This window comes from Cucumis sativus, chromosome 7 (genome assembly GCF_000004075.3).
Source record: "Cucumis sativus cultivar 9930 chromosome 7, Cucumber_9930_V3, whole genome shotgun sequence".
Lineage (NCBI taxonomy): Eukaryota > Viridiplantae > Streptophyta > Magnoliopsida > Cucurbitales > Cucurbitaceae > Cucumis > Cucumis sativus.
In genome coordinates, this window is record NC_026661.2 from 1,763,332 (window position 1) to 1,787,536 (window position 24,205).

A 24,205-nucleotide genomic window follows, 5' to 3' on the forward strand; every position below is an offset into this window, starting at 1 on the left:
AAAAAGGAATATGTTATAGATTGTACTCGATATAAATTAGTTTAAACTTCACGAATATATTTTATGTGAACATTATTTTAAAAAAGTTTGAGTGAAAATGCTATTAAAAGATTAAAAAAAAAAAGTAAAGAAAATCTATAATAAATGAATTGTAAAGATTAAATTTAAAATTTATTGAAAAGCAATTTTTTAAAATTAGATATAATTTTTGAAATATAAAGAGAGAGAAAATGAAATTTTGATCTAAATTTAACAAATAAGCCTAAAATATAATGAGTTTTCTTGTATAAATAAACCAACAGACTAATTAGGGACTCAGTAGTTTTTACGTTAGGGACTAAATTGTTACAATTTGAACATATGTTGACTAAAATTGTTAAATTTCAAAGTTGAGAGACTAAATTGTTACTTTTATGAAAGTTTAGAGATCAAAAGTGTTTGTTAATTTTTCCAATAAAATTAAAGTGAGTAGAGACAAAACTCTTGACTATCTCGTTGATCAAGAGTAATACATTACACTTTCATCCAAAATGTTAGAAATTTGAATATCGTAAATTTAAAAAAGAAATTTGACTTAAAAATGAATTTAGAGAGAAAACCTAACCCAACCTAACTTTTATAAGAACTATAGGCACGAATTCTTGTGTAAGTCATACTAAACCTAAGACTTTTCTTTTTCTCCAACATCGAAGAAAAAACTGTAAACTACGATGAATAACATTTTTTAGGATTAATAATTAAGTATATAATAATATGTTTAAAAAATTGTAAATATAACAAAATCTACATTGATACACTTTTATTAGCCACATGCACTATAATAAGCACCGACGGATTTAGTATAGCTTCCCTCAAATTTATCGTCTTTATATAATATCTATAAAGAAAACAACTTGGGTTTAATGTAGATCCATCACTTATCACAAAAGTATTTTAGGACGAGTTCTATCGGGTAAATTTTTAAGACGAAAGTGAACAAAAACTTAGAAAATACAATATTATTTTTATTTGATTGGAAGCATTATGACATGAAATTTATGGAGTTTGAATTATGGGTATAGAATGAGCAATTTTTTTTGCTATCTTTTGAGCTGTTAGCTTTGGTTAGTTTGTCTCATGTATTGTTGTTGATTTTCTTTCTCACAAGAAAATCAATTTGCCTTTTTTAAAGGTATATTATAGCTTTAACAGCTTTCACATTGATTCTCTTCTCTACTCCAATCATATAATCACATGCATAAAGCATATCATCCTATTAATTAAAGTTATGTATATATATGTGTATTTATATGGTGATAAAATTGACACTAACTTAACTACACTATGACAAATAATCTTGTTGAATCTTAAGGAAACGTTGGACACGTTGATTATAATTACTGTCTCTTATTACACTAAATACTATTTTATAAACTTCACTAAACATTGTTTCAAAAAATTCTCATTATTTTTTCGTTTTTTTATGATTGAGTCATCGAAAGGAAATGTGCGACTGGTTGGAATAAATAGTAGCTTTCAACTTTTTATGTCTTTCTTTTATCTATAGTTTTATAGTCTTAGAACCTCTCTCGTTCAAATATAGTCTTTAATTTATGCATATCCCTTAAACATGACATGTTACACATTAGTAAATATAAAAAAATATATATTGTTTAGAAAAAATTTACCATCCTAATTACTATAAAAATCCAAAAACAAAGAGCTAAAATAAAAGTGTCCCTTTTTTATTCCAATGGATATTTTGTTTTTCATAAATGATCTAAAGTGTTTAATAAATATTTAATAATGTTCCCCTCTCTCTCATGCTAAAGAATATTATGTAATTTAGAATATTAGGATATTTAAACATAAATTATTGGTTAAAAGTGAAATACCTAATCATTCTCTTTTCAATTTTTATTTTTGAATATATCAAAATAAACCAAAATATTTATAAAAATACAACAAAACATTACACTGGAAGATTCCAATAGACCGAAATAGACTTACTATCTGTATCTATGTATATCATGATATAGACACATTTGCAAAAATAGCAAAAAAAAATTAAGATAATAGAATTCATGTCACTAAATAGTAAAAGTAATAAATTTAAGAGTGAATAGTCATTTTATAGGCTTTTGATATAAATTGTGATATATTTTACTATATTTTAAAAAGTTATATAATTTAAAATAAAATTTGGAAGAAATATTTCACAACTAAGGGGACTTAATTTAGAAATTAAAATATAAAGTAACATGAAGAGAATAAAGTTTTAAAGTGATCAAAAGTTTCTTGAATTCCCACAAATAAAAAAGTTTCTTTTTTCTCTCTTTTTAATTAATTTCTTTTACATATATTATTGAGATAGTTGGTTGTATCACTAATTATAGGTTACACTTTTGAGTTGGTAAAATGTCCAAAAATTAATTGAAATTTAAAAAACTATTTATCATTCATGCTTTAACTTAAAGCAATGTGAACAAAAATAATATGTAAAAAGAATCAACTTATTGGTTGTTAAAGAATTTCCTTTTTTAAATAATAATAATAATAAACATATAATATTTTACATACATTCTCTCTTAAAATAGATTCCAAAGTTCTTCCCCTAATTACATCATTTTTGTAATAAAAGTAATAATATTTTACTCTATTTTAGAAATAATAATTAAGTGTTATAATTTTTTTTAAAAATGTTGTTATGTATGTTAATTGTGTGAATCTAATTATTAATTAAACTCATATTTTTCATAAGTAATAAAGTTGGAGATCATCCATATATTCAATCTCAAATATGTATACATTTCTTTAAATATAGATTTTACAAAATGGAAGAGATTAAAGTAAAAGAACATACATTCTAAAAGAAAATTGTGATAAAGAGTTAAATTTCACACCAATTTTTTTCAAACGAAACAAAATTGATTGATATATTTACAAAAGTTCATATTAGTTTAGATTGATACAATTATTAGTTAATAATTTAAATTGTTATGACTATTAGAAGTGTCTCTGGTTGTGGCAATCCTTAATGGAGACATGGGTATTAGAGTTATTGTTCATGATTCCAACGATGGTGTTATGTTTCCAATAGAGAACCATTTTTGAAACGTCTCTTTGGGCTGAAACGAATTCTCAAATAATTATCCGCAACCTCTTTGATGGGAAAATCTAAATTTGCTAATGAAGTTCGAATTTTTGTTGTCATTCTTTGCAATTTTCACAAAGGTCATTTTATTTGAGGCTTCCTTTTTTGTCAACGTAACTTTATTGTTCATGCATTACCTTTAGCCTTTGTGGGTGAATTTGGTTTTAGGTTCTAATTTATCTCCGAGTTAAGTTCTCTTTTGCTTTTTGTTTGGTTGTACTATAAAGGAATTTACATTTTTCTATTAAACTAAAAATATATTGACTAGAAAGATCAAGAGAGAAAATATGTAAAATTGATGATTAAGTTTTCATCTTCAAAATTTGCCATTTTTTTTAACTTGCTACAATAGTTGTTTTCGGTATATCTCGTCGACCATCGAGATTTACTAAAAAATTAACTCTTTAAATATTGGAGATGGGTCTAACTTTTTCATTGAAATCTTGACAAGTATTAATCTCACGATTCTATAACTTTTTGAAACTTTTATATAATTATTCCAAATCTTTAACTCATTTTTCAAATTATCTCAAAATTCCACCATCCCTATCAAATTCGGTCACACCACACCGTTGTTGCAAACGACATTCAAGTCACCACAATCTATTTGAAAGAAATTACGTAATCTAGGTGTTAATCTCGAGTAAAATACACATCGAGATCTTATATATAGTTTGTACTGAAATTCGATATATTTGAGTTTTTCAAGTGAAATCTTAGGCAAGAGCAACACGAAGATTCTATATATATTTTAAATCTTATTCGAACTTTTGCAAAATTTGATATTTTCTAAAATTTAAAAACGTTAAATTAACTTGAATTTGCTATTTGATAATTGGAAAAAACCAATTTGAAAATTTGAAACAAAAATTTACTAAAGGATTCGAAAATTTACCAAATTTGAAGATAAGATTTAATTAATATTGGCTAAGATTACTTAACAAATGTTGATGTTAATACGACGAAATATAAGTTTAAAAAATCTAATAATTTGTTATTTCTTAAACAAAATAAAAAAGAAACTATTTGTCCACAAACCTCATCAATGAAAATGACTTTTTATTTGATATATTTCTCTAAACAAAATGTTGATTTGTTCTTAGTCTCCTCCAAAAAATTTAAAGACTAATTCTATTCTAACGTTGAATTTTGATCATTTCTTTTCTTTTCTTTGTTGTTTTCGATATCACACGTCTTGTTTTGGTACTTATATTCTTTATATTAAACTTTTGTCCTACATTTTCATTTTTTCATAAGGTTAATATAATTTAATCATTTTAATAAACCACCCACCTGAATTTCATATAAATAATAATAAACATGTTAATTTCATTAAAATATATACATAAAATGTTTATTTATTAATTTAAATAATTTCCTACAAATATTAACATTTCGTGGATATTTTCATTAAATTAAAATTTTGACATTTTAATTGACTTCCACGTTTTAAACTTTTAGTATGAAAATATAAATAATTGGGTGGAGAGTTCAATTTTGATACAATTAAGTATGTATTGCCACAATTTAAACTTCTTTTTTAAACCCATTCATTCAACGATATGTCAAGTTAATAACTTTTCTTTTTTTTTTTTTCTTTCTCATTGTTGTTCCAATAAATCACTAATTCAATGAATAACGAGACGTGAATGTATCGATATAACATCTAAAAATCTCTGATAACATGAGATTAAGGTTAAAAAAGACATAAAAATTTATTGTATGTATTGCATTTTACTTTTTAGTGGCTCAATCATAACGTTTTGAGAATTTTTCTAGGATGCATGTGAGTGAGGACAAGTCACAAGGAAGATTCAAAGACAAACTAAGAATGATGTTGTCAGATAGGTTGAATTATGATATGAATCCTTTAAATTGATTTACTTAACTATGATCTATTATTATGATAAATCACTAACCAACCGATACTTCTAAGATCAATTTGAGATGAGTTATCTAAATTGAATTATAGGTAATCCAAATACAAACATAGGCACATTTTAGACATTAGACCATTGTGTATATCATTATCTTATCTTTTCTATACACATAATTAAACTTCCATGATTCCCAAAAGGGGAAATTTCCCTTTTGCTCTTATTTTTCTTCTTCATTTAGGCCCTCTTAGCTGGGTTGCATTTCTTTTTTTTGCTTTCTTTAGGTTCTATTTTCATCTTTCGGTTTTAAGATTTAATTTTAATATTAATACTTACTCTCTTTTTGTTTTTTTGTTTTTTTTTTATGTTATTTATGTTAGAGGTCTTTTAAATCATATAAACAAAAATTAAATTAATTTGGATTTCATTCATTTTCAATCTCCATTGAAATTTATTTATTTTCTAAAATTTAGCATGACAATTATTTATAATTAATTAACTGAAAATGACATCCAAAACCAAAAGGTCAGAGATAAAAGAGGTAAAACATTGAAACTTAAGGAATAAAACCAATTTTAAATGTAAAAATGTAATATTTCAAAACCTAATAATCACATGAAAACTCGTTTGTCAATGTAACAAAGTTTGAATTATAGATGTTGATACAAATAGTGATATCCTAAATTTATGGAAATAGCCATAGAAATTTTGGTATGGATGAAAATTTAAAAAAACTGTATAGAAAATCATGGAAAACTCGTACAATTAGTTAATCAAACTTTAACTGTGGCGTAATAATTATTAAAATTCATCTTTGTAAATGTGTTAAATATCAATGCAAGGGTAGAAATCTAAAAAATGAAATAGAAAAATAATTGCATAATAAGTTTATGAATACTTTATTCATATTGAAAATAGAAGCTGGGTAGTAAAAGAAAAAAAAAAGTTACATCAACTTAATTTTGAGATATGAAATAATGTAAAAGTTTAATGAAAATGTTCAAATGAGATTTAAAAAAAAATATCTGTTTTTCTTTTTCAATTCATTTCATGAAAAAGTCAAGTTAAAAATAACGCTAAAAATTGAGATATTTTTTAAAAATAACGAAATAAATTAAAAAAATTTCTATAAATTGTTAATATTTTGTAAAATTTGCTATTTTTAAAAATTCTCCGATAATTAATCAAAACTATAAAACAAAAAGTATTATAAAAATAAAAGCAAAGTTTCTTCCCTACCAAAATAAATTTTGAGGTAATTTAGATGAAATTTTATCACAATAAGCATATTTGAATTGACATATAAATCATTATTATTCAAATAAGCCTCAAAATGTTATTTAGTTTTGGTTTTTTTAAAAAAGAAGGTTTCTAAGCGAAAGGAATTGAAGAAATTTGAAAATGATGAAGAAGAAAATAAGATATGATGACCACATAGTGTGAAAGGCCAAAAGAAACTAAATCATTATTCAAATTCTATCTCAGTGTAGGACCCAACCAAGTTGTCAAAAAAAGATGAAAAAGAAACAAACCAAAAATCCTAAGCTAGTGGATATATATTCAATAATCCATTTCAATCTTAAGAAAAAAAGGAAAAGATTCCATACTCCATTTCCTTCAGATCTCTAAACTCATCATCAACAATCTAAATCTAAAAAAGTGTTTTTTTATTACCCAAGCATGGACGATATTTGCACTGTTTTCTCTACGAAACTGCTTCTTTTTTTTTTTTTTTTGTCAACTTACATTACATATCTTATCAATGGCTTTTCCAACATTTTCAGCATGAAATTTTTGACCCTTCTTCTTCTTCTTCCTCCTCTCTAACCCCTTTTGAGTTTTGACCTTCGACCATTTCTCTAGACCATACTTTTCCAAAACTCGGTTTCTTGCAATATTAAACTAATGCATCCAAGAATACAAAACTCGGTTTCTGTTCATATCAAGGCGTTAATCGTGGAAAAGAAAGGCTCTAAACTTTAAACCAAATGGGGTTTACCTTTAGCTTTTTTCTTTGATTAGTGGAGAAAGGAACAAGCTGAATCCGGATTCAATAATCCCGTTGCCGATCTACAAAGCTTGGAATTCATCTGTATCTTCTTCTGGTTTGTTCTTCTGTTGAGGGGATTCTGAGTTAGTTGCAGATGAATTTGATGAGAAAGATGTTTATGTGTAAGAGAGAATTGAGAACCTTTGTGGTTGTTGTGACTTCTTTGGTGTTGCTCTTTGGACCTGTGAGTAGTCAACCGATCCTTGAGCATCGTTTTTCCTATGTTGGATTCAATGAAAGGGAGAACAATCAAGCTTTCACCTTCACACCAAGTTCTTCCATCGACGGCGGGGCGCTGCAGCTAACACCCGACTCGCAGAACGATGTTGTTAAGCTTCAAAATACATCTGGCCGCATTATGTACCATGAGCCGTTCAAGTTATGGTTAAATGATAGTGATAAAAAGGAGAAAAGTGACACTGTTGCTTCATTCAGCACATACTTTTACATCAATATTTTCCGAAGGGAAGAATGGACTGCTGGTGAGGGACTTACTTTTCTTATAGCTCCGACTTCTGTTGTACCTGAACAGAGCTGGGGGCAGTGGATGGGCCTCACCAATGAAACCATCGACGGCGACGAAAAAAACCAAATTGTAGCTATCGAATTCGATACCCAGAAGCAGGATTTTGACCCTGACAACAACCATATTGGTCTGAACATCAACTCCGTTAAATCAAGGAAGACTGTTCCTCTGAAAGAAGCTGGCATAGTTCTATCCCCAGAGGTTGGAACTAATCACAGTATCTGGGTTGAATATGATGGCAAAGCCAAACTTTTGCAGGTTTACATGTCCATAAACAAAGATCCAAAGCCTAATAAACCTCTTCTCAATGAAACCCTAAACCTGAAAGAATTTGTGAAGCAAGAATCATTCATTGGATTTTCTGCTTCTACAGGAAGCCCAGAAATTCAGTTGAACTGTGTCTTGGAGTGGACACTAGAAATGGAGCGTCTGCCAGAGAAGAAAAATCTAACATGGTTGAAGATCCTTGCTGGGGTCGGAATTCCGGTACTGACGATCGCAATTCTGGTAGGGGTTTGGTTGTTTGTTGGTTATAGGAAGAAGAGGAGAGAGCACGTGGATGAGGAGTCAAATGTTCAGGGCACGTTGAAGAGATTGCCTGGAATGCCCAGAGAGTTCAAGTACAAGGAACTAAAAAGAGCGACTCATAACTTCCATGAAAGCATGGTTCTGGGAAATGGAGGATTTGGGATTGTGTACAAAGGGGTTCTGCAGGACAAGGATAGGGACATTACCGCATCTTCAAATTCTGGTTCCAGGCTTGAAATTGCTGTCAAGCAATTCTCCAGGGATAGCATTAAGAGCAAAAGTGATTTTCTTGATGAGCTCACCATTATTCACCGTCTTCGCCACAGGAACCTTGTCCGTTTAGAAGGTAATACTTCCGTTCCACTGTTCTTCCAAACAAACAAAGGAAAGAGAATAAGTTGAATATATAATTTAGGAATCAATAGATAACTCTACCTTGCCTGGTAAATATCATAAACATATTGTAGCAATTAAGAAGTTTCACTAAAACTCTTAGCTCAGAGAGAATGACAGAGCACATATATTGTGTAGTTTTCATTTGCATTCATCAAGCACCAATGGCATGTTAAATAGTAGCATATATAGTGCATGATTCAAGACCAATGTCCTAAAAATAAGTGTTGCATATTTGTCCAGGGTGGTGCTACGAGAAAGGGAAGCTTTTATTAGTATATGACTTCATGCCGAATGGAAGCCTCGAGAATCACCTATATGATGTTGATGAGCAGAATGTTCTCAACTGGGGACATCGCTATAAAATTCTTTGCGGAGTTGCATCTGCCTTGCATTACCTACATAATGAGTATGACCAGAAAGTACTGCACCGGGATATCAAATCAAGTAATATCTTGCTTGATTCTGAATTCAATGCTCGTCTAGGGGATTTCGGCCTTGCTAGAGCCTTGGATCCTGAAAGAAACTCTTATGCAGACTTGCATTGTGGTGGAGTTGCAGGCACAATGGGTTATGTTGCTCCTGAATGCTTCCATGAAGGGAGGGCTACACCTGAATCTGATGTATATGGGTATGGGGCAGTGGTGCTTGAGATCGTTTGTGGAAGGAGACCAGGAGCTGTTGTTGAAGACGAACAAGATCACTATAGCCTAATTGATTGGGTGTGGAAGCTACACCGTGAAGGACACATTGAAAAAGCTGTGGATAACCAGCTGGGTAATGATATTGTGGTTGATGAAGCTCGAAGGCTTCTACTACTTGGGTTGGCATGTTCACATCCCGTGGCAAGTGAAAGGCCACAAACTCAGGCTATACTCCAAATTTTAAATGGAGCTGTGCCTCCACCTCATGTACCTCCATTCAAGCCAGTTTTCATGTGGCCTCCCATGAGCAGTTCTTCCACAAGTTCCATTCTCACTTCACTGTCAAACACGAATAACTCTCTCTCATGAAGTTTTCACCATAGCTAGTCATTTGCTTCAGCCTTCACAACTTACTTGAAAATCATGTAGCACATCATCAAATTGGTGTAGAAAATATCATTCGTTTATTATTGTTATAATTCTCACTTCGACATATGGGAGGGGATAGAATATGTATACCTGGGATCAAACTCCCAATGTCCCGAGAGGCCCCTCAGTTGCTTCTGCACAATGCACAACGCACTTGTATGTATGAAACTTCAGTTTCTTTCCTCTTCTTCTTTTTCTTTGCCTACGGAGTATCATTATCAAATCATTATATTCTTTGTGCTGGCAGAAGCATGGAGAAGAGGATGATTTGATGCACAATGACCACAACGCACTACACTTGTACATGAAACTTCAGTTCTTCTCCGTGCTGCCAGACAACCCTACTCAATGTATCATTATTTTTGCTCTCCAGATACAATTGACATGTTTTCTTTATAAATCAAAGAGCATTAAAGAACTGCTTAGATTGCAAATTATAGAAAATATCAAGTCCAAGTTTTAAGTTACAATCATCTTCTATATGATCCTAAGATTACAAAGTTATTTTAATAATGTTCAATCGGTTTTTTTCTCTCACATGAGAAGCAGAGAACGATGATTAATCTTGCAACGACAAAATGCCTCAAATATTGAAGAAAGAGTTAGAAAATAGGAATGACAATATATAATATGGTAAAAAAAAGTATTGTTTAATAGTTGTTAGATTGAGATCAACAGGCCTTGAAAGCAATGAAGATCCTTATTTTTTGGGCATGGAGTACAGTCCAGCTTCGAGAGATTTCTTGTCTGAGAGGTGTAAATTATATAAAAGAAAAAATGTAAATACTGATATAAACTGCACACAACACGATTCGTAATTGTAAATTCAAGTCTCCAAGTAAAAAACATCTTTTGATTTTTCAAGAGATGCTACCCCAGAAGCAAAAAAAACCCAACAATCCGTTGTAACTGTTAAGAACAATGAGTCCAAGAAGAGTACACATTCTAGCACCAAAAAAATCTTAACATTAAAGAAGAAAACTACAAGAGAGGACCAGAGGTTTCAAATCTCTACCTATACAAAATAGAGCAAGGAGTTTACAAGAGGGTAATTTGTATGTACTCCACTCCATTCAAATTGTTAAAACACAAGGGAAACCATTAAGAGCCTAAAGCATGAAGCATGAATGGAGGACAAGAATGATCCAGGCCTAAAGGCAGCTGCTTGGCAAGACGAATGCTCTTCACTTTTAACTAGAAATCCGGAAAACTAAAATTAGGCAACAAAACTTGTAAAGATGTTGAGAAAACAACGTTCTTTCAGGATATGATGACCTAAAACTCCAGGCATAGCCTCATAACAAACCCATTTTCATCATAAACTTCTTTTGATTGCATTCCAACAATTCACTCAAGGCAAAGTCAACGTTCTTCTCTTTCAACAATCTATGCCGCAGCTCAAGTTTTTTCTTCAAACCATGCTTAAAAAAGTCAGGATATTCAGCAACTTCCTCAAGTTTTCTTCCCATTATTTCGACCAAAAATCTGATCCGAGGTTCTAAAGAATGTTGAATGCTCTTGATCAAAACAGGAGGATAACCAGTCACCAAAGACACTATTTCTCCATCTTTAAACCCACGGCTCCTTAGATAATCTAAATTATATCTCAAAACTTTGTCCACGTCCCTACACAAAATGTCTGGAAATTTCAGTGCAACTGCTTGAAGATCCATCTTGTTTAGACCGATTGATTTCAGAAACTCCACAGTCGGGCGGAGCCTTTTATCAACACTATAACCCATGAGAAATGGATTTTTGGCAAGAACTTTTCCAATCACCCCCTCCTTCGTTAGCCCAACTCCAGCAAGAAAATCTACAGTTTCAACGAGTTTCGATTCAATGCTGTAACTAATAAGCCTCGGGTTGAGTAGAATCATCTTTCCAAGTTGCTTTTCAGGGACACCCAATGCTTGAAAGAACGCCAAAAGTGGGCATAGCTTCTCTTCAACACTATAGGAAAGAATACCGGGAAATTTAGCAATAGCTGCAGCTATTTCATGAGGCTTGGTGCTGAGTGTTGCAAGGCACTCAACCATGGGAACGAGTTTCTCTTGAAGACCAAGAGCTAAAATCTTAGGGCATTTGGAAACAACAGAAGGGAGTTTCCTCTTTTGAATCCCAATTCTTTCCAAATATTCCCAGTTTTCAGAAGCTCTTTCATTCTGCATATCTTCTAAACGCCTACACTTTCTAAACATCTTATCAATACTTCTATCATCAAAACCTTTATCCCTGAAGAACCACAGCATGCAATTACCATTTCGACTGGCGCTACTTTCCATAAACCCTGAAAGATTCAGCATACAAACAGAATTTTCATAATCCCACCAAGTGTTTGCAGAAATGACAATGCAAGAACAAACAAGTAATGCAAGTTTTATTAAAGGAAATTGGAATTGAACTCTAAATTCAGAAACCCTTCAAATTAAAAAGAGAAACGCAGTGCAGAATGGCGATAATAAACACAATAAAAAATTGGGTTCACCTTCTTCAAATCGGATGGATAAACAGGAAGTCTTGATTGTTTTCTGGCTCGATCAAAATTCTAGTTGTGAGGGAAATTTGAGGTAATTGGAATTACAGAAACAGGATTTCTGGGCCTTGCAAGAAGAACATAGAGCAAAAAGTTTCAGTGTTGAGCTTTGCAAGACGAAGCAGTTTTGTTTAATTTTGAACGAAATGGATAAGTTGAGAGTTGAGAGAGCATTTTCTTGGCAAATTGAAAAAATAGCACTTTTTATTTTATATTTCAAAACTAGCCCAATTTTTTTAAAAAAACCCCTAATTTTATTTTTCTCGGGGATTGAGATAAACCCGAGATTCTTCCCGATCTTGCAAGTCATTGAGATAAAAGGTTTTTTATTAAAAAAAATTAGAAATAAAGACAAAGCAGTCTAACAAGAGACTTTTGATATTAGAATAATTTTTTCTTACAAACATTTGTTTCCGGAGAGCATTAGCAAGAATACAACTTAAAGAATGGGGATTGTCCGATGCTTTACAAGGTCGTTTGATGATGTCAATTTGCTGACAACTAGAGAAAGCCACAAGCTCTTGTTCAAGAAATTCATGAGATGGTCTCGAGCTAAAGAACATAAGCATTGTGTAATATGATATCGATATGGTTGCTTGAGATGCCTTGAGCTAAAGAACACAAGCATTATGTAATATGATCTCACACTAAGGTTGCTTCGAGATGTCCCGATTTTTCTTTAATCCATTTTTAGTTTTCTTAAGGGCAATATTGTAGAATTTCTTGAACAAGCTTCTCGTTAATTACCACTTTGAGGTGGGTGACTTGGTTTATGTAAGAAAAATTGTAAAAGATAGCAAATTTGACCAAATATTTGCGACATATAGCAAAATTTCATATTTTATCAATAATAAACATTGATAGACATTGATAGTATCAGTTTCTATTAGTGATATAATCCAAAAAATTTCTAAATCTGGTAAATATTTAATTTATTTTGCTATTTTAAAAAAATGTCTATTTTCCCGATCCATTAATTACACCTAAGCTTCTCATTAATTAGATCGTTCCATCCTTCCCTCTATTTTAATCAACAAGATTTTTTGTCGATCTCTACACTTCAACTAATGTTTTAATATACTACCCACAGTACAAAAGTATATTAGTTTGAAGTTCCATTTTTAGTCCTCAAAGAAGAATACTTGAATTTCTTAAACAAAAGCTTCCTTTTATTACTTTCTTTAGTCACGGAAGAAATGACTAGTAAAACGTCAGACAATCCTCGTTTTTTTAAGGTTGTTCTTGCATATTCTCTCAAAGAACAAAAGTTTGTAAGAAAAAATTATTATAATATACAAAGTTAAAGTTGTTTGGCTTCTTTGTCTTTATTTTCATTTTTTTTAAAATTGCATATGTGACGCACTTGATCGAGAGAAAATGTGAAATTTCCTTCAAATAGTTTTTAAAATTTTGAAAAGAATCTCGGGTTGATCTTAGCCGAAATTGATCTGAGAAAAAAATTACGAGTTCTCTAAAACTGTGCTACTTTTGAAATATAAAACAAAAAATGTGTTATTTTTTAAAATTCTTCAAATTTTTTGCAAAAGGAAATTTGTAATTTTAAGAAAGAAAATATCCAACTTCTTCTAAAGTCAAGTTTGTTATTTTAAATAGTTGTATTAAGAATGTGTTTAGAAGTGATAGTTAGAGGATTGATTTTAGAAAAAAAAGATGATTTGAAAAAGTGATTTTAAAACTATTAAATTAATTTTGTGTTATTCCATTTTTCATAATTACCATATCAATGAAAAATTCGCTATTTTTTACCATTCCTTTTTTCTAAAATAATTTTTTCTTTTTTTTTTAGTGAAAAAGTGATTTTCGGAAAGTCACTTGGCTAAAACCCTACTCCCATCCCCTCTCCTCCCAACCCCATTTGAACTTTCATCAAATACCCTCTCGTACCAATATTTCTTCATAATTTCTTGGTTTAAATTTCTCATGGGGGCGTTTCAACTTCAATCTCGTCTTCAAGTTTCGAAGATTTTGTCTTCAACTATTCGGAAATGGGAAATAGATTTTCCTCTCCTCCACAACCCATTGCGAACGCCGGATTTCTCACTCTACCCTGCGCAATCTCGTCGTTTTGCCTCCAATTCCATGGATGACGATCATGCCTTCTCGGATTCCGAGCCGATAAACACTCCGCCGCAACGTCGTTTTCCTCCAGATCATCGCGAAGCTCGTCGTGTTCCCAGAGGGGGAGTAACTGCTTCTTACGATAATCGAAATCAACGCTTTAATAGGCATTCAGAAGGTTCCTCTTCTCGATTCACAAATGAAGGGTCGACTTCGCCACAAAGGAGTGAGTCTTTATCTCAGAAAGATTTTAGCTTTCTTGAAAAATTCAAGCTGAATACTGATAATCAGAGTAGTGGTAAAGAGAAAACTGAGGAGAACTCTTCTTCTGCTCCGGTGTCTGAATCAATGCTGGAGAAGCAGCAGTCGGAACCGCAGCGTCCTCCAGAAGCTGATGAGATATTCGGGAAAATGAAGGAGACTGGTTTAATTCCCAATGCTGTTGCTATGCTTGATGGGCTTTGTAAAGATGGACTTATACAAGAAGCAATGAAGCTTTTTGGTTTGATTCGTGAGAAAGGTACAATTCCAGAAGTTGTGATTTACACTGCTGTTGTTGATGGGTTTTGCAAGGCGGAGAAGTTTGATGAAGCGATTAGGATTTTCAGGAAAATGCAGCATAACGGTATTCCTCCAAATGCCTTCAGTTTTGGTGTCTTGATTCAGGGATTGTACAAATGCAAAAAGTTAGATGATGCTGTAGCATTTTGCAATGAGATGTTAGAATCTGGGCATTTACCAAATCTTACCACTTTTGTTGGCCTAATTGATGCGTTATGCAATGAGAAGGGTGTGGATGAAGCTCATAGTGTTGTAGAAACCTTTAAACAAAAGGGATTCTTGATTGATGAGAAAGCTTTAAGGGAAGTTTTGAATAAAAGAGCCCCATTTTCACCAGATATCTGGAAAGTGTTCTTTGGTAATAGAAAACCCCCATTTTTCTGAGATTGCTGTCGTAGTGTTGTAAGTCTTCTCTCTTTTCCCTTTTATGTAATTTCTTAGATAATTCAAGTTATGTTCACTATAGATTATATGGAGTAATTTGAGTAGTTGACCGATATGTTTGCAACCAAAATTGCCTTCAATCTTTTGATAGCTTCTATAAGTTTTCACGAATGGGTACAAATATTATAAGATACGAAACAAGGAAAAGGAGAATATAGCCCGTTTGTTACCTTGGTATTTACAATCTTTACAATTTATCATATACTATTTAGTTTCATCAATCTCACTTTTTTTTTTAATATTTTCATTAGAATTCTGGGATGGTTGTGATTTATAAAAGAGGAAAAACAACCTTTCATTAGAAAAAAAAATGAAGAAATACACGGAAATCCAAAAAAAACCATGCACACAAAAAGGAGTGCCACTAGAGAAACGGTGTCTAGTTGTAAAATGATCCCTAACGAATAATTACACACAACCTCCTTATGCTTGTGTATTTTTTTGAATGAGAAACACAACTTTAATTGAGAAAGAATGAGAGAATAGAATGCATGGGTACAGAAAAACCAAACCCACAAAAAGAAGGAATCTCATTATAAGAAGGGACTCCAACTATACAAAATTATGTTCATATAATAATTACAAAAGATCTTTGATATTGAGGGCAAGCGAAGAAGAGAACATAAGCCTTCGCTTCCCATCTGAACACCCCACTATTTCTCTTGTCCCCAAGCACCACAGAATAGCACAAACGCTGGCACATCAGAGAAAGCGGCCTGCCTTTCTTACCAAACGGAGGAACTCCTTGATCATATCTTTATCAACTCTGGGACAAACACTGCTCAAGCCAAAAGTCTGGAAGAAGAAAGAGTCCCAAACACTCGTTCTCATTGTTATCTTCATTCAGGAATATCGTTACCCAAGCTTATTTTGATTTCTTCCCATCAAGCTTACTGCACTAGTTTACAAGTTTTAGAATCACTCAACAAAAAGATAGCCCAACCTATAACCTGTCATACGATAAGTGCACACTTTAAATTAAGTTAAAAGCTTCCAAAATCTTACTAAGCATAAACGTACAAGAACATACAAGAAGTCACATAAGCATAAACATACAAGAACTTAGGTGTAAATCTTACTTAGCGTTGCTGCTTCCCCCTCCCTCTCTTTCTGCTCCTTACTCATCTTCTTCTTCTTATCAACACCAGCTGGAAGTGCGAAAGTTTACATGGATAAATACCATTTTGGGCTTAACCAGTTGAAAAGGTTCAATTTTCCTTTTAAAAATGATACACAAAATTCAAATTTCTGGTCTGCATCAGCATATTCATCACTTTTATCACAAACTAAGCATTATGTGTGCATTTCTCACTACATCATTGATTACATTTCAATCCAGACAATGTTTTATATTGAACTCATGGGACAACCCGCCTTAAGGAAACTTGTAGGAAATTAATTCATGGACAGATTGTCACCATGGTTTGAACTCATGACCTCTTAGTTAGATATTGAGAACTCTTTTTTATCACTAGAGCAATTCATTCCTTGATGTTTTTCCTCTTGAAGAGGCAAGGCTTAAGCGTCAAATAATGAATTAAAAATGTTTTATAAAACCTAAAGTGGCTAAACATGATAGGTGTATGTATAAAAGTCTGAATACACAAAATTCTAAACGGACATCTTTATCATCATTACTGGAACTATTATCAGTAATAGGATTGATTTATGTTATATATGTTTGCTTTCAACATTCTTCTGTTCGTAATACTAGAAATAATTCTAGTTGCAATTGTCACAACTCAAACCTTAATATTTTTGAAGAATTAGGTAAATCACTATTATTTTTTCTAATCACTAGGTGAGGACCGTGAGGTATAGAGATTTTAAGCTTTGATGTGTTTTCACAAAAGGTGCAAGCCTCATTTGTGGGAGACGTAAGCCTCTTATGGTTCAATAAAGGCATAAGTCTCGAGGCTAAAACTTAGAGCCTTGCCTCGAGGCGGGCCTCAAGGCATAAGCCTCAATAACTTTTTAAAACATGGAATCCAAAATAATAATCGGTTGTGAAGATTTTGACTGGGATGCTCAACAAGGAATCGCAACTCAATTTTTAGGCTTCCTAAATATTTGCAGGCAAAGTTGCATCTTATGGGATAATCGTTTCACTAGTGAATGGAACTCAACTAGAGACTTGTAGGTCATTACATTTTGGAATTTGATGAGTGGAAGTTCATACTCAATATTGTGTGCAGATTTTTTGGCTATTATTAGAAAAATACTTAAATGCATCCCAAATTTGCCACATGACAGATACCTCTTATATCTTTCTTAAAATATTTTAATTCTTTTTTGTGTGTGTAATGTCAGTGGGATGCATGGAGATAGAATGCACCTAAGCATGCTTTTATAATTTTTATTAAGATGATGTTGGGATGCCCAATTGCGCTACCTGATCCTTAGATTCTAGTTTTTTTTTACTCTTGTACAATCCTCTTGCTCTTAGAGCTCTTGTATCTCTTTTTTGTACTATTATTAATTAAGAGATCTGTTTCCTTAATATGATATTAAGATGATGTTTTCATTTAATAAGGTGGTATAATTTGCATTCTTGTTAGTTATGGCTAAGCAGCTCCCTAAGTGTTGTGCTTATCTGTTTGATTATGTAGGTGAAGAGACCAATCATATTACTGAGAAGAAACCACAAGTTGAAATCATTGTAACTCAGTAGTCAGAATTTGATTATCGCGTTGAAGAATAAAAATCTGGTTGAAGAGTGAACTGTCTACAACTGTTTAAGTGAGAGCTCTAAACCATTGGTCAAGTTTGGGGAACACAAAACTTGTGCAGTCAAGTTCATTGACCTTTCGTGAAAGATTGTGTGGACTGGATCAATGCATGGGAGACATTAGCTGCAGTTAACAACTGATGGATATTTTTTGCAAGATTGAACATCAGAAAATCTGTCCAATTCACCATTTACCTCTTAGATTTTTTTTAAAACAATCATGTAAGTTATGACTATGTCATTGCTTCCCAGTTGCTACCACTAATGGCTATATAGAGTTTCTTTTTGTCTCTCACTCTCTGTGCACTGTGCTTAACTTCCCTTATTTAATTATTTGATTGTAAAGAGTTTATATGAGTGACTAGAAAGCTTAACCTAATAGATTGATTGGTGATGTAACATAGTATAAGGATGGAAGGTCTTGTATTCAAATTTTTGTAACAAACCGTTGTTTCTTCTCCAATTAACATTGATTTCTACTTGTAGGTCTTCCACAAATTTTCAAGCCTACAAGTAAGGAGAATGTTAAATATTGGTATATTCAAATTTACCATAACTCTTTGGTTTAAGCTTTTGATTGGTAATTTAATAAGAAACATGATGGAAGTATCCCTGATTGTTGATTCTCTGTGTTGAGTTCTGTTCATGGCTGTACTCTACTCCTTGTTATATTATATTTTATTTAGGTGTGGAGAGTGAAGAATATGGAAGAGACACCGCCATCTGGCTTTAGAGAGGAGAATGAGAAAGAAATCCCACGTTGCAAGGTACCCGTTTATTTTAAAGCTAAGGCACAACTCATCAGATATATATTGTATTTTGTTTAGAGGAGTATGGATGATTTGGTCGGTATTATTCTATCTTGAACTGCAAGTTTAGTCAAAACCTGGGAAGGGAGGTGGATTCTCTTGTTTCCTTATTGTTAATTGTTATTAGAAGTGAAATATTAAGATATGAATGGAAGATTTTGGTATCTCATGTGAATATTTTAGATACTTGAGGCATTGACTAACTTATGAAGTATTGAGTGCAATGTGGGGTCGGCGCCGGCCCTCCTTTCCAGCCGGAATCATGGTTCTAACACACTAAAATATTAACAAACGCATTGGATTTTAGGAAATCTTCTCCTTACGAGTTTTGAGATCCTTTTTTTCCTTTTTATTTTACAAAAAGTTCAATAACAACATGTGAGAGGTGAGTGAAAGTGGTGATTTAAACCTTTGACTTTTGATCAATAGTTATCTAGTTGAGCTATTGTTGGTAGAATTTTGAGGTTAGTAGAGATATTTTACCTTTCTAATTATTAATTATTAAATTTATAGGCTTTACAAATTTAAGTACATTAAATCAATCATTTGCATTATTGCACACTTGACTTTACAAACAATAAACTCTTTTCTAAGCACAAGCCGATAGGGGTGTTCACATTCATTTTGGTTTGGCAACCAAACCAAACCGAAAATTTTAGTTTTGGATACACACCAAACCGGATCGATTATTTGGTTGGAACCTTAAATATTTTATCTGATTTTCTTCTATTAGCATACAGTAAATTTATGTACTTTGGTTCCACTTTTAGCATCATATAAACAATTCAGTTTGGTTTACAAATCCAAAAACCAATCAAACAAAATTTTGATTTTCTTACAATTTAAAATCTAATTGAACCAACTTCAGTTAAAAATGAATTTCTGATTCGATTCAATTTGATTTGATTGCATGGAGTAAACAACCCTACAAGCAGGTAGATTTATTAGCACAGAGTCAGGTTGTTGGGTACAGCAAGATTAGTCAGTAATATATGGTTTTTCATCTTTACAAATATAAAATTAAGCTTTGCAAACCCAATATTTATAAATCCCATAATATATTATGAGTCAAATATCCTTGATTGGTTATATTCCTCCAAAAGTCAAGGCCTGAAGTCAACCACCACCTGAATATGGTAAGCCAAGTTTGTACTATAAAAATGCCTTTGCTTCTTCCATTTTTCAGAAACCAACAAAAAGGAGAAATAGAAGAAGAAGCTGCTGGTCTTGTGTGTTTTGGCAGAATGATAGGCATGGCATTATGCAGAGGTTCAATGTCCATGGCCACCATTGTCTTCTTAACTTGTGTGTGGATCCCTTTGAGCCAACTGAAGGCAGCCATTTCGAGCATGTTCGACATTCTATCGGGTCGAACGTGTCAGATGCTCACGACAGCGTCGCTGCCATGTGAGGTAAAACTTCTGGTTTGTAGGTTCGAAGAGCTGCAGCGTGCAGTTGGATCAGAGGAGGAAATTTGCTCTGTTTGCTTGACGGAGTTCACCAGAGAGCATTTGGTGAGCCAATTGCATAGATGTAGCCATGTTTTCCACCTAGAATGTATTGAGAGTTGGCTACAAAGAAACCAATTTACCTGCCCTCTCTGCAGATCCTTCATCTTCCAACCATTGTGAATCTTTTAGAATCTCAATTTGGCTGTTTCGAAAAGATATAGTTCAACTAGTATGACAAAATTGTGTTGTTGATTATATTGATGGATAGATTGTTGAATGTGACTATTGGAGTCGAAAGTTCTTAGTTTGATATCCATCTTATCCAACTAAAAAAATAGGTACAAATTTGTTTTGTTAGCCATTTTTGTTTATTTATTTATTTGTTTTTCAAATGTTTTCTTTTTTCCCTTTGTCTTTTTTTATAGTTAAAGGGTTATGACTTTAAAGTATTTTTTTGGTAAGTCATCTTTTAAAGCAAATAAATAATTGAGTGGACTATTTGGATGGCCTATTAATTATTTTATAATTCTTTATATAACAAAAATTTAATCCTAATCCTATAACATGTTTCAACAAGCTTTCTATATATATTCTTAATAGAGTATTTTATAAACTATCATTAAAACAATTATTTTGAATATCAAACCTAACATGATTGAACAAACTTTTTATATATTCTTAACCTGTTAGTTCAATTGTATGACTTTAACTAATGTAAAAATACAAATATTTGATTGATTCACAACTTAACACGTATGTCATTGTATTAATATGGGTCCTTGCAAAAATAGCAAATTTAAAACCTGATAATCTTATTACACCTTTACCATATGATAATCACTTTTTTACTTTGCTGAGTTGGTTTTTTTAAAATGTTTTTGTTATATGATGCAATTTTTCTTAATATTAATTAAATCGAGACGGATGCTAGGGGCCGGTTTGGGAATAAGATTTCTTTTTTTTTCTTAATATTTTATTTCCACGCGCTCACATACGCTGATAAAAAGGTCAACGTTTTTAAAATTAATTTTAAAATGTCAACGACTTGATAATTCTAATAGTCAACGATCCATTGAACTCAAAGGATGGACTAAAGAGATCCGAGAAGATTTGAGTTTGGGCCTGTAGTTCTTTTGTATAGAAAGCTCCAAGGCCCATTAGTAGGCCCAATCGTTCGTACTAAAGGGTCTAACCCGGCCCGGTCCGGCCCGAGCCCAAAGCTTTGGCGGGTAGGAATTCCGAACAAAATATAATTTACGGCAGAACGACGGAGGGGAAGAAGCTTTACTGTGATCAGAGAGATCGAATTTTTGTTGAGGATTTTGGCTTTGAGATTGCTGGTTCTTGAAACTTCATAACAAAATGGTATGTGATTTCATTGCTTTGATTCATTTCTTGATTCTGATTGTTTCAAGGTTGTAATTGTGTTGTTCAGTGCGTTTGAGTCTTCCTCATCGTGGATCTGATTTGGTCTTTCTTTATGGGATGGATTAATTGGCTCCTTTCATGCTTCTGAATTGTTGTTTTGTTCTTGATTTGATTTTCTGTGGTTTTCGTTGTTGTATGATTCAGATCTTTGCTTAGCTGACATTCGAATTTTTGCTCAATTTCGTTTCTATTTGTTGTTTGATATGTCGTGCTGGTTCCTTTATGTGGCTGCATAACATCTTGGATTTCAGGAATGGTTCTTTAATCTTAGGGAAGATTTAGTCTTACTATAGGTGGTTTGGTTGTGTCTCTCTTGGGCGGAGCTATTTATTCTCTGTTGAGCTAATAATGTTAGGTGCAAACAAATACCTAAATTGGTCAGGGAAGGTAGTGCTCCTGTATATATAAGTTAGGATAATTAGTCAGGATAATTCTCTCCTTTGATATAAGCCTTTAGAGTGATTCAAAAAACAAAGTCGTTAGAGTTTATGCTCGAGATGGTCATAAGGGTGGAACAATATCATACCATCACAGAGATATGTGAGATTCTATTGTCCTTGACTAGACTGGAGAAGTGGCAATTCTTGTTTCATTTCGTTTGTTTCAGCCATGAATTGCTGAATTTCTTGCTCTCTTCTCAAGGACTTTTGTCAATTACCCATAAGTTTTTACTATTGTGGGCTGGATTCCTTTTTGTATGTCTTAGTTTTTTGGCATCTTTGGTTTGAGGTGTTTTTTGTATCCTCTTTAGCCTTTTCTCTTGCATTCTTTCATTTCTTTTTCAATGAAAGCTTGGTTTGTCATAAAACAGTTGTTCTCCTCTTTCCTGGTGCAATTTAAGTTGGTTTATATCTTCAAATTTTGTGTCCTTAAAGATGACCTATTCAATATCTTACATGGTTTTCTTAATAAAAACAACTGCTTTCATTGAGAAAAAAAACGAAAGAATACAAGGAGCTCTAACTGATGTTCTTGATGTAAATTCCAGATTCACTTTGTGCTTCTTATAAGTAGACAAGGAAAAGTGAGGTTGACAAAATGGTATTCTCCATATACTCAGAAGGAGAGATCTAAGGTAGGTCAGCTATTTTCCTCATTCTGTAATTTAATGCTAATAGCTTCATTCAATTTTCAAGCAATGAGAATATTTGCAAAAACATGTTTCCTTTCCATAAAGTTTATTTATTACCTTAATAAGACTTAATTCCCCTAGGATCTATTTGACTTACCACATTATGACATGTGTTTGTGGCTGCTTATGTTCTTTAAACAGGTTATCCGTGAGCTTAGTGGAATGATTCTAAATCGAGGGCCTAAGCTTTGTAACTTTGTGGAATGGAGGGGACTGAAAGCTGTCTATAAACGGTACTTCCTGGTTTATTGATGTGTTCTGCAACCCAAATTTTTAATTTTGTCCATGTTGTCAGTTCTAAATATGATAAATGATTCTACTGGACATGCGATGCAGATACGCTAGTCTTTACTTTTGCATGTGCATTGATCAGGAAGACAATGAATTAGAGGTCCTTGAAATTATTCATCATTACGTTGAGATTTTGGACCGTTACTTTGGCAGTGTAAGTGAATTCAGTTTTATTTCATAAGTTGTTTGAAATTATTCTTCTTGCACCCCCCTCTTTAATTGATTACCTAAACTGACACTTAATTTTTCTTTATTATGATCTTTCATTTATGTCTGTAGGTCTGTGAATTGGATTTGATCTTCAACTTTCACAAGGTAGTATTCACTTGTTTATATAAAATATGCACCTTCTCTTTAATATGCATTTCATTCTCTGAATTACTTGCACCTTAGCTTCTGACCATTGAATATTTCTTGGTTGGATGTTCGCACTCTTTATACGAAACTTTAAATGCAATTTTAACATTGCAGGCCTATTACATATTGGATGAGCTTCTAATCGCTGGCGAACTCCAAGAGTCAAGCAAGAAAACAGTAGCAAGATTGATAGCCGCACAGGTACTCTCTCCTTCTATCTTTGCAATACCTTAGTTAAGATTTCTTGTTTTTATGAGAAGCATTCAACAATAATCTCATTGATAGAATGGAATTACAAAAGAGCAAATGCACTGTGAGAGTTACATATTACTTTTTCCAATGTGCAACAAGGGGGGAAATAAGCCTGTAATCACAAAAGTAGAAAATTCACACCAAGACAGAGAAGTATACCTTCGTTAAGATTTTAATTTAGCTGACCATATGGTAATTGGTATATGATTGTAGGATTCGTTGGTGGAGACTGCAAAGGAGCAAGCTAGTTCAATTAGTAACATAATTGCACAGGCCACCAAGTAGATGAATAACGTGAGAGTGTATGTTTCAGTTTTTGCGAAATTGATTTGTTCCGAAGTATTGTAATTATATGTTATATCTCAACTAGTATCAAACAAGTTAATGCCTTATTTTTGCTTATTTCATTTGTTGTATTCCACAAATTGCTTTACGGAATTTCAAGTGATTCCATCTACCTGCCTAAATGTTTTCCTCCATTTTTCTGTTGTTCATCACATACAAATGTTATTGCTTGCTAGAAATGCTTGATCTCCTATACTTGTTTTCACAAAATCATA

At 32.5% G+C, this 24,205-nt stretch overlaps 4 protein-coding genes and 1 long non-coding RNA gene across 9 annotated transcripts; 3 read left to right on the top strand and 2 right to left on the bottom strand.

The window, feature by feature from the left end:
• Positions 1 to 6,589: 6,589 nt before the first annotated feature.
• On the bottom strand, positions 6,590 to 7,340 carry LOC116405079. Its single transcript, XR_004218157.1, has 2 exons — positions 7,202 to 7,340; positions 6,590 to 7,125 (listed from the first exon to the last, which is right to left on the bottom strand). It is a non-coding gene; the product is annotated as an uncharacterized LOC116405079 (long non-coding RNA).
• On the top strand, positions 7,123 to 10,047 carry LOC101218232 (probable L-type lectin-domain containing receptor kinase S.5). 2 transcript variants are annotated; one of them, XR_004218156.1, is made up of 3 exons: positions 7,123 to 8,460; positions 8,751 to 9,736; positions 9,828 to 10,047. XR_004218156.1 is itself a non-coding variant. In XM_004144517.3 (2 exons), exons 1-2 carry the CDS (start codon positions 7,155 to 7,157, stop codon positions 9,518 to 9,520), a joined length of 2,076 nt encoding a protein of 691 aa, XP_004144565.1. In that variant the 5' UTR covers positions 7,123 to 7,154; the 3' UTR covers positions 9,521 to 9,995. The 2 variants fall into 2 exon arrangements, 1 of the variants encoding a protein (XP_004144565.1); XM_004144517.3 differs by having other exon boundaries at positions 8,751 to 9,995.
• Positions 10,048 to 10,395: 348 nt separating this feature from the next.
• Positions 10,396 to 12,267, bottom strand: LOC101218706 (transcription termination factor MTERF6, chloroplastic/mitochondrial). The gene is made up of 2 exons (XM_004144519.3): positions 12,066 to 12,267; positions 10,396 to 11,867 (listed from the first exon to the last, which is right to left on the bottom strand). Exon 2 carries the CDS (start codon positions 11,860 to 11,862, stop codon positions 10,876 to 10,878), a length of 987 nt encoding a protein of 328 aa, XP_004144567.1. The 5' UTR covers positions 11,863 to 11,867; positions 12,066 to 12,267; the 3' UTR covers positions 10,396 to 10,875.
• A 1,679-nt stretch (positions 12,268 to 13,946) lies between these two features.
• Positions 13,947 to 20,497, top strand: LOC101217752 (pentatricopeptide repeat-containing protein At4g38150). 4 transcript variants are annotated; one of them, XR_004218370.1, is made up of 4 exons: positions 13,947 to 15,155; positions 17,807 to 18,460; positions 18,612 to 18,692; positions 19,921 to 20,497. XR_004218370.1 is itself a non-coding variant. In XM_004144515.3 (2 exons), exon 1 carries the CDS (start codon positions 14,055 to 14,057, stop codon positions 15,135 to 15,137), a length of 1,083 nt encoding a protein of 360 aa, XP_004144563.1. In that variant the 5' UTR covers positions 13,947 to 14,054; the 3' UTR covers positions 15,138 to 15,155; positions 17,807 to 20,467. The 4 variants fall into 4 exon arrangements, 1 of the variants encoding a protein (XP_004144563.1); XR_004218369.1 differs by having other exon boundaries at positions 18,612 to 20,495; XR_004218368.1 differs by having other exon boundaries at positions 17,807 to 18,692; positions 19,921 to 20,467.
• An 899-nt stretch (positions 20,498 to 21,396) lies between these two features.
• LOC101217518 (AP-1 complex subunit sigma-1) lies at positions 21,397 to 24,124 on the top strand. The gene is made up of 7 exons (XM_004144514.3): positions 21,397 to 21,550; positions 22,602 to 22,688; positions 22,887 to 22,978; positions 23,082 to 23,190; positions 23,316 to 23,351; positions 23,508 to 23,594; positions 23,859 to 24,124. Exons 1-7 carry the CDS (start codon positions 21,548 to 21,550, stop codon positions 23,928 to 23,930), a joined length of 486 nt encoding a protein of 161 aa, XP_004144562.1. The 5' UTR covers positions 21,397 to 21,547; the 3' UTR covers positions 23,931 to 24,124.
• The last annotated feature ends 81 nt before the right edge of the window (positions 24,125 to 24,205 follow it).

Coding starts and splice junctions, on each gene's coding strand:
- LOC101218232 (XM_004144517.3), top strand. CDS start 7,155: ATGAATTTGATGAGAAAGATGTTTATGTGTAAGAGAGAATTGAGAACC. Junction 8,461..8,750: donor GAACCTTGTCCGTTTAGAAG/GTAATACTTCCG, acceptor ATATTTGTCCAG/GGTGGTGCTACGAGAAAGGG.
- LOC101218706 (XM_004144519.3), bottom strand. CDS start 11,862: ATGGAAAGTAGCGCCAGTCGAAATGGTAATTGCATGCTGTGGTTCTTC.
- LOC101217518 (XM_004144514.3), top strand. Junction 23,352..23,507: donor TGATCTTCAACTTTCACAAG/GTAGTATTCACT, acceptor TTAACATTGCAG/GCCTATTACATATTGGATGA. Junction 23,595..23,858: donor CAAGATTGATAGCCGCACAG/GTACTCTCTCCT, acceptor ATATGATTGTAG/GATTCGTTGGTGGAGACTGC.
- LOC101217752 (XM_004144515.3), top strand. CDS start 14,055: ATGGGGGCGTTTCAACTTCAATCTCGTCTTCAAGTTTCGAAGATTTTG.